The 10,000-nt window shown below is 42.5% G+C and overlaps 1 protein-coding gene across 6 annotated transcripts in view; it reads left to right on the top strand.

Moving 5' to 3' along the window:
* Positions 1-10,000, top strand: part of LOC138000170 (TPR and ankyrin repeat-containing protein 1-like) — a 56,311-nt gene that overhangs the window by 43,614 nt on the left and 2,697 nt on the right. For all 6 annotated transcript variants that reach the window (XM_068846386.1, XM_068846387.1, XM_068846382.1 and 3 more), the window contains 4 exons: positions 3,070-3,714; positions 3,820-6,625; positions 7,712-8,074; positions 9,477-10,000. The exon at positions 9,477-10,000 is cut by the window's right edge and continues 2,697 nt beyond it. In XM_068846386.1, coding sequence (XP_068702487.1) covers positions 3,070-3,714; positions 3,820-6,625; positions 7,712-8,074; positions 9,477-9,637 — 3,975 coding nt within the window. In that variant the 3' untranslated portion in view covers positions 9,638-10,000. The remainder of the gene's footprint in view (positions 1-3,069; positions 3,715-3,819; positions 6,626-7,711; positions 8,075-9,476) is intronic.

Here is a 10,000-nt window from a genome sequence, read left to right as displayed (position 1 = left end):
TGTGTACTGATGCTGTAATATCGTTATATTGGGGAAGATTTTACACTCGGTGTGCTAAAAATTCATCGTTTTATCGGGAATATCGTTGTATCTGTGTACTGATGCTGTAATATCGTTATATTGGGGAAGATTTTACGCTCGGTGTGCTAAAAATTCATCGTTTTATCGGGAATATCGTTATATCGAAGATCGTTATATCGGGGTTCTGTCCCATACATGTTACTGTAACTTTTGCCGGGGCATAGCATATTTATCGTTATACCGGGGATATCGTTATATCGAGGATCGTTGTACCGGGATTCCACTGTAATAACATTTCCCTATCGCACGAACCATCCACCCTTCCCCCTCAATTGCTACCGGTACACCTACAAACATCGAACGCACTCGCCTAAGCTTCGATTACCCCTAGTCTCTAACATGGTTAAGATATCAGGACCGAATCGATCCGTTAAAATCATTGACCACTTTACAAGCACCTCCGCAAACTTCATCTATTGCATAATCTGCACACTATGTAAGAAGACCTTCATCGGCGAAACTGGGAGAAGATTAGCGGACCGTTTTCGCGAACACTTACGAGATGTAGGAAAAAACGACACAGCTGCATCAAAACCAGTTGCGCGCCATTTTAATCTTCCTAATCACTCCCACCACAACATGACAATTTGCGGCCTATCCTTACACCACGGGAACACGGAAAGCTGCAAGAATCTGGAACAAAAATTCATCTTTCAACTAGGTACACTCTATCGTCACGGAATCAATGAAGGCCTCTCATTCCTTTAATTTATTCACAAATTCGTGTTACCATATTTCCACCAATGGCAAAGTTCCTCCACACCGGAATAAAAACTAACAACACTCACAATTCCTCTATTCGCTCTGACGAAGGGCTAACGCTCGAAACGTCAGCTTTCCAAATCTTCACGGTAGTAATTCGACCTTCATCAACGCGTTTAATAAAATCAAATTTTCCTGTTTCACTCTCCCACCGACGCAGCACCACAGGTTCTTTAGAAACTAAAGATTTGTTTAAAAAAACATGAAAGAGCTTGACGTTGTAGCCTTTTCTTTCGGAAACACTTCGTAGCCTTGTCTTCATATTTGTGTCCTTCCAAGTGAAAAACAGCACCATCTTGAAACGTCACAATTAACAAAATAGCTAATCGTGTTAAGCAAGTAACCCTAACCCATGACACGAAAAGGCTGACACTTAGATCCATGAACCATCGGACCTGTACTGGTCCATGCATGGACCACCTTACGGATACCTTTGATAAATAATTAATTAAAACCATGACTTACCAGTAGTCGATCATCAAATCCACATAGCTGTACCATGTTGACTAGTTGGCTTATAATAAAAAAAAACCCGCGTCTTTGATGGTGGGTAGCTGGGTGCCACTCAAAAATACATCGACTGGCCTTTTTGGTTAGTGTGATATCTCAATCGATGATGATAATAATAATAATAATAATAATAATAATAATAATAATAATAATAATAATAACAATAAAAACCTAGTACAAATGATCAAATTTTAAAAAGCCTCAGTAAAAATAACAATTTTTCCATCAATAAATGGATAAAGGGCGAGAAAAATATCTTACGTACAATATGAATTATAAGCAGGTAGTTAAACTCTCTCTTTGTCCTTATCTACGACGTGCTTGTAGACAAGAATCATAACAGCGATGTTAAAAAGAAGTTAAATTTAAAACTCATTCTTCTAAGAAGGCCTTATATATATATGAACTAATAAAAATGCTAGAACTATTCAAATCAGTCCCGCTATCCACTTGTCTATTTCGAAATCTCTGTCCTTTACTTCTGCAGCTCTCTGTCACATAAATCTGGACCCCCCAAGACATAACAACCCACTGCGCACAATCGCGAAGGATGCTTTGGCTCTCATCCACGAAATAGTTGTGGCGTAGTCCACTTGTTTCTTGGCAGCGATGAGCTCAGCTTGTCTTGAATGGTATCGCTCGCATTCGGCCATACCCCCTGCGGTGGTGAAGACGAGGGGTGTGAACTTGCCTTGTTCGATTTCGATCACTCGGGACGCGTATTTTCTTTTCTTTTCATTTTCATGAAGTCGGTATATCTATTTTGGGGTAAGGTCTTTATAGCAGTCCGCATTCGGGTGGTACACCCTTTTAACAAAAAAGGCGGATCGTTGTCTTTCCCAAAACTCATCGTAGTGTACGTCAAGGGGCGCATGTGGTGCTTTGTTAGCTCCTCTGTTGAGTTCCTCGCCAGTGATAGGTTGCAACGCGGTCATGACTTCCACATCATAGCGAACTGTGTCTAGTAGCTCAGCCTTAAGGTTACGGATCTCTTTGGGACGCTGGATAATTAGACCCTCCCGCTGGCATATCATAGCGTGATCCACGGTAAAGCCAGAACCGCAGACGCAGACTGATGGGTTGTCTTGTCAAGTCCATATCCTTGAGGGGAATGACTGTGAGCCAGTTGGGGGCACCCTTTGCACGAGCCTGGTCTACGGCTCTTCTTGTTCTTTCAGACAGGGAGTTTCGTCAGTTCCTCGAATTTTTGTTTAAAGCTATCATCCTTTTCTCTACTAACATCATTCATTAACCCTCGCACATCGGGTTATAATGCATTTAATGTCAGTTTTTTTACCATCTGAGTTATTAGTTTTCAATCGTAAATGTTTAAAGCTGCATAAAAACATAGCATTTACAAGTAGTTCCACTCCAGTTTTAAATGCCACAAACGTCCATCCGCAGTTATGTCCCCAGAATAGTTATGATCATTAGGCCATCATAGGCCTCCATATTCCTGGTTGACGCTGCGTCGCAGCCATGGATGAACGGTATTCATCGGTCGACATTAAAGGAAACAGGGAGCCTGGGATTTATGTGCTCAGTGAAAAATGCATCGTCATCAATAAAATGTCTACATAGAGCCGGAAGAGATTCTTATTAAAGACTCCTTCCACTTAGGCCCCCTATTAAAAATGAGAGGTCTGAGGAGACACAATTTAATCCTTGATCACTCCAAATTAATTATTCTTGCTGATGGCCTTGTGTTTTTGTTAGGCTAGAAAGGAATGGCGAGTTGTGACAAGTTATCTTGAGAATCAAAGCAAAGCAAATGTTTTGGCTCCAACTGGGCTGGCGGAAATAACTGAGGACGAAGTTGCCGTTCATCATACGCGTCCCCTGAAATTTGATCCAGAAAAGCACAAGGTTCTGAACTCTGAGTTCAAGTACTTGTACACGGCGATCACTCGAGCAAGAGTCAACGTCTGGTTCTTTGACGAAGACGAAGACGCTCGAGCACCTGTATTCGAATATTTTCGAAGACTTGAGCTCGTTAAAGTTGTTTCGTTATCAGAAGATGAAGAAGGAACAGAATTGCCCCGAATGTTTGCTACGAAGTCAACACCAGAGGAATGGCAAAAAGGAGGCCATCGCTTCTACAAGAAAGGACTGTGGGAATTGGCAATGCAGTGTTTCAGTCGTGCTGGTGACAAATCAATGCTTGAGAAATGTAAAGCACGGATACAGGCAGCAGAAGCCATTACGTTTCGTTACACCAGTAAAGAACGGATGCGAGATGAGTTTCTCAAGGCTAGTGAAAGCTTTTTGAAATGTGGCATGCCTGAAGAAGCTGGGATTTGTCTTAATAATTCCCGGGAATTTATTTTGCTGGCAAAGCTCTACGAGAAAATGCCGGGGAAGGTAAGTTCAATGTATGGGTCTTGTTTAATGTAAGGAACTTGACAAACGTAATTTGTGTATCTGTTGTATTGAATGGACAAATTGTATTCCTTACTTTTCTTACAGCTTCAAGAGGCCGCTAGACTCTTCAAGAAGAAGGGGTTTCCGATTGACTCGAGCAGGTGCTACGAATCACTGAACAACTATCGCGATGCAATCGAGACCTTGTGTCGTGCAGACCATTTTGACAAAGCCTTAAAAGTTCTTGAGCGGTTTAACATCCTTTCTTCGATTAGTGGTCGAGAAAGCCTACAGGAAGTTATTCCACCAAAATCAACCCGGACTGCCGAGAGGCTGTATCACCTACTAGCAGACAAACACTTTAATCGAGGGAACAGAGAAGAAATGTATGAAGTTTTGCAACACCTTCCGTCCGCTGATCGTATTACGTTTTTGAAGAAACGAGGTTGCATCAGGGAAGCAGCAAAGACTATGGAAAAGGAAGGAAAGAGAGAGGAGGCAGCTCAGTTTCTGAGGGACATGGGAAGATTTCAAGAAGCAATGGAGTATTCTAATGATCCTAAGTTTTCTGCTGATTGTTTGATGTCCCTCGCCCGCACGAGCAAGGTCGCTCACACTGATGTTTCACAACTTCTCCAACGAGCTCTAGAGAACTACCGGGCTTGCGATGACATCAATGGACAGGCAGAAGTATTTCTCTTTCACGGGAAACTGTTCAAGGACGCTCAAAAGCTCCAAGAGGCCAGAAGATTGTTTGACAAATGCCAAAACTGCTGTGGAGAAGTTGAGAGTGTAACCGAGTTATTAAAATCAACAAATTACTCACCCCCAGAAAGATTTAGTCAGTGGATTGTTGTCCGGTCATTAGAGAGATTACTTCGTCTCGTTAACCTTTTGTACAAACGTCCTTTTCAGCTAACCAATGAGGAACGCTATGAAGTAGAACGATGTGAAAAGCATTTCGGAATTTTTACAACAGGCGTCGCGCACAGTAAGGTGTATTTTAACGAGTGTGGAGGAAGGTTCTCCAAAGTGGATCCTGAATTTGTGAAGAAGAATGTTTCAAAAACGGAGGCCACGATCGATTCAGCTAATGCCCGCTTGAAGGTTGCACGTTTCCTCATTGAAAATTGTGTTTCCCTGAAACAAATGATCCGCAAGATGTTAGAAAAAACCTTCTCGAGAAATTCTGTCTGCAGAAAGGTTACAGACGGGAAACCGTGTTGTTGTGAATTCGAACATGAGGATTCCAAATATCTTTTCGACAAACGCTTTCATTCCACGTTCAATTTTGTTTATTTGGAATCTGTTATCCAACGAGGCATTTCAGAGATTTCGTCAAACAAAGGCGTGAAAGACGGTTGCGATCTTAATGATGAGAGTATTGAGGAATTTCATGCATGTCAGCATTTTTATGATTTTTTGTTTCCTTTATCTGGCTGCAGAGAGCATCATCTTCCAAACGTCAGTAGCATCAGGAAGACAAAAGCAGTGAGGAATCGACTTGCGCAATTCGCATACCACTTATGGACTAAAACAGTGAATCGGCTGTCGGATACAAACAACTTCCTGAAAGTGTCATGCTTGCTACACTTGACTGATTCTTCTCCAAATATGATACGATTGATCTGTAAAGAAGAAGATGCTTTCGAGAAGATGACTAAAACGTTGGAGGATTTTAAGGTTCCGCTGGCGAAAAGTGGAATGGTTAGAAGTAAAGAAGGCAGTTCTGTTTACGAAAGTTATCTGCACTGGTGGGAGGACGGCTTGAAGAGGTTGTACGTGCATGGTGATGTGAAAAATGCGGCCCATCTGATAATACGACGTTTCCTGACCCTTACAGCCAAACGTCGAAGGTTTATGATTTTTCCGACCATTGCCAACACTGTGATGATCCTAGAGCACCAGATGACGGCCTGTCTCGCATTGTACGCCAGACTGTGTTTAGAGCACCGATACCCGGTTTGCTTACCAAGGAGCTATCTAACCATGCTAAAGTTTTGGGACAGCTTCATACCTGGCGTGGACAAGGGAACTTTGACGCTGTACCAAGCCGTCGATGAAAATGCAAGACAAGAACCAAACAAAGAGCGACTTAAATATGCTATTATTTCAATTTTGAACTACTTAGTAAAGTTGACATGCGGTGAGGTGCATTCGTCATTTGACGTTATTGGAGACGCTCTTTCTTTGAACAACTCCACGGTAGAAGAAGCCGAGAGAACCTTGGTGCTCTTTCTCACGATGCTTTGCAATTGTGGTAAAGGAATTCCCATTTCTGTAGAAGAAGTTTTACTTCGAAAATTGCTCACCCTTGATCCAAACTCTAGTTTGCCAAGCCACCTCAAGCCCGTGTTAAAGAGCACCCAAGAGGCAGAGGGCTACTCTGACGTTGTCAAAATACTACAAAGTTGGTTGCTGAAAAATCGAGGCGAGGAGCTATTGGATCTTTCTTGGAACTGGAGTAAGGGTAAACTCTGGTTCCGTGGGCCATCTAATCCTAGTGACTATCCTTCGAATTTTTCCATTGACGTCTGCATCCTACGAAAGGAATTGGAACAAAGTGACCTTAGAGTTCAAGAAGTTGATTCTCACCTCCAAGAAACCAGTTTTGAAGGAGAAAATCAGGACGGCCCTGAGGAAAGCATGGAAGGAGAGTTAACAGCTGAAGAGAGACGAGAGAGGGATGAAGCTCGATCAAACATTAGTGATATGGAGGAAGTTGAAACCTTGACAACTCAAAGGGTACGCGCGCAGGTGTCCGTTGAGGAGCAAAACTCGAGTTCACGGGATATATTAGAGGAACACTTCTCCAGGTTCAGTATCGACAAGACGGCTTGTGGAATCTGTGGAACAACCTTCAAAGCACGGATGGACGACCACCCGCTTCCGAACCAAGAAGATAACAAAGGTGACAACACATTTATTTTGTTTGTGTCAGTAAATGACAAGATATGTATTTTTTCGAGTGACAAAAAATTTTCCTCAATAACACCAGTGAAATGTCTCCCGCTTTCTTAACTTACCGCATGCAGTGCATAGTTGAGAGAGAACTATTTCTCAGCCTCGGGGGTAGGCTCGATTGCCGCCGCTCACTCGACTTTGGGTATCCTCCCCGAGAAGAAATGGCTGGACGCGTCAGCAATAGATTGTGTCTGTGAAGTATATGCTAAGTTAATAGTTGCGGGGAAATGGCATTAGACATTCCAAAACCGTTTGATTGTAACAAATCAGTAATTACATAGCAATTGCAATGCTTAAAACGTCTATGCGAACCAGATGATGCGAGCTTGAACCAGATGATGCGAGCTTGAGTTTGTGGTTAAATGGACAATGTGCGTTTGATTATCAACAAAATCTTCGGCTTCTCAGATCCGGCCCCCTCGTTCTTCCATCAATAAACTCAGCAGTACTGTCAATTGATCTTGAGGGATCTTTTACTTGCCCTTACATTAGCGAAGTCTGAGGAGAAATTGCAATAGCAATGAATTTGAAAGCCGTATTTTGCCCTTGGCTCCAGGCGGTAGAAAACGACACAATACCATTCTCCAGCTTCTCGAACAATTTCCGTTGTCGAAATCTTGGATGTTTCCCACCTTAAAAGCACTGTATTAAAACTCGAACACAAACTGGGTCAAAGAAAGCCACAATTCTTCCAAAAAATATAATTTATGCCTGCTCGATTTGCGCAGGCGAGTTTCTGAATGGCGGAGACCAACAATGGCTCACCTCACGCTTCCAGCCGAGATTTCGAGAGTGCACGCTGGTTCATTTCCCGAAACAGCGGCTAGAAATCGAGCCTACCTCAGGGGTGGATCCAGGATTTTTAGAGGGGTGCACCCCCAAGAAATGTCTTAAGTGACGGGTGATTTTCTTTGCAGAATACTATTTATTTTAGAAAGCCGCAGGTCATCCCCGCGGCTTTCAGTGAATAAAAAGTTACATCACCACAATAAAACACACACTATTATCTTTTCAACTTATTTCTTCTGGCTAGACAATCTCGAAGAGAGGAGCCCACTCTTTCAAGCAGAGTTGGTAAACTCAGAAGCGGTTGCGGAGACAGCTGAGACCCACCAAAGGTCCGACGTCCATTTAGAAAAGGAAAAGGAATTCCAAAGTTTCAGAAATCTGTATGTGGCAGAGATTTATCCTTATTTAATGCAACTAGGAGACGACTTATTTGCAGAGAGGAAACAAATGGAGGATGTAACTCTCGACTTCGAACGTCTAGAAAGGTGTCGTGACTCTCTTCTTTCTGAAGTGGAGAAAATAGAATCGACCCGCCGTTGGACCGCTACAGCATTACTTTTGGAGGCAGTGAAAGAGTTCAAAGCTGAACTGGAGAAAACTGAACAAGGTATGCAGGCAAATAAATCAATTCTTACCATTGACGACATATATTAGCTCAACGACCAATCATCTAAAACTTTGCTTAAAAAAACAAAGCCTGAAGTTATAGGCCTCGCTCTGAAGGACAACAATCGATACTTAAATTAAAATAGTCACTAATTCAAGTAGGCCGGCTATAAGAATGCTTTCATTTTAATTTCGAGTTCCTCATGTTTTTTTTCCGCTAGCTGTGAAATCCTAAATGAGTGAAAATGTTTCTTTTATACCTCGAGACTGAAAGCGTTCCTCTTGTCCTAATTATAGGTTTATCTTTTTCTCAGCCTAAATATATTACATGAAGAGACCATTTCCTCGACTCAACATTCTGTTCAAAAACTGTTTTTTTTTTTAGAGGGGGTTGTCTTCCTTGCCATCGGGTGTGAGGTTCCGACGCAAGAGGAAACTTAAGGGATAATGAGTTAACGTAGTGCTCAGGATGGATGAAATTTTTTCAATAGGCTTAAATTTGCCATTACCAAGAGAAAATGAGGGGACAGAGACGGAGGCTCAGGGCGTTGGCCGGGATATGTCATGTCCACGAAAGTTATTTTTAGACGAGCAGAAGTCTTTGTTCTAGCGGAAGTCTGTCTTCCGAGACGTCCGCATGCAGTCTTGCCTCGCTCTTAGGTTCTTAGTGAAAAGAGAAAATGACGGCGCACGTGGAAGGCTGATGAATATTTATTTTCTTTCAAGCATCGGACCGAGGTAGGCCAGCATGCGGACGTCTCGGAAGACTTCCGCTCGTCTAAAAATAACTTTGGTGGACATGACATATCCCAAGTGCTGGACCGGGAGCCTCCCTCTCTGTCACCTCATTTTCTCTTGCCATTACATATTTAAATAATTTAGGCCCTGTTTATAAGGAGGGAGGGTAACCCTAGTGCTAGGGTTACCCTAGCAAGAGGGTTACCCTAGCACTCACACATTTCTTCTTTTTTTCATGGACGTGTTTACAAGGCAGCTAGGGTTACCCTGGCGCTAGGGTAACCCTAGCAGTAGGGTTACCCTATCTGCTTGTAAACAGGGCCTTAGTAACGATAAAGACGATGATGATTCATCTCAACCTAATTTTTCTACTCACTCGTGATCGAGAAGGAACAGAGTTCTTATCGCTTGGTCACTGAGTAGCGTCCTCCGTGACCTTGGGGCCCTGAGACCTAAGGTCCCAACTGGACAGAACTTCTTAGTCCGGGAAATATGGACTGGTATTTCTTTAAGTTCATTTAAAGTAAAGGCAGATGCCTTTAGCCAGTCTGTCGACCTTACCAGTCTTCAGTGTCGCATTAACCGGTCCTCGCTTGCTTGTTAATCCTCACGGACGGTTGCAAGCTAAAAGAACATGAATGTGACATCTTTCAATTTTTACTCAGCCAAATCAGACTCCGTAGCACAAGTACACGAAGATTACGAGGAAACAGAAGAAAGCCTCGACGAAAACGAAGAAGACCCAGATGAAATACGACTTGAAGATGTTAACCAGATGAAAAAGAAAAACCGAGGAAAAAAACGCGGAAAGCATCGGAAACAATGACGTTTTAAAAGTTAACGTTCCTTGCTTAGGGTTAGAAATAGATGGAATGGACGATTCGAAATGTTTTACTTTAAATTAGCAATACAAGTTCTGCATGATAAATTACTGACGAGCGTTTGCATGCGCAGTTTAAGTAGTTGTCGTTTTCTACTATTTTTGGTTAAGAAGCCCTTGACATGGAACTGCTACTAGCTTTTTACTAAGAAGTGCACAGAACCTGTTTGTATCATGGTCGGACCTCTTGGTGTTTGTTGCAATCCCTTTTTTTTACATCACTGACCGAACATACCAACTATGAATTTACGTTCAGAAAAGTCAGGCTAATATACCTCTTTACAGTTGTGTGCTTAGTTACCTGGCCTT

Source organism: Montipora foliosa, chromosome 4 (assembly GCF_036669935.1).
Source record: "Montipora foliosa isolate CH-2021 chromosome 4, ASM3666993v2, whole genome shotgun sequence".
Lineage (NCBI taxonomy): Eukaryota > Metazoa > Cnidaria > Anthozoa > Scleractinia > Acroporidae > Montipora > Montipora foliosa.
This window is presented reverse-complemented; position numbering and strand designations above follow the sequence as displayed.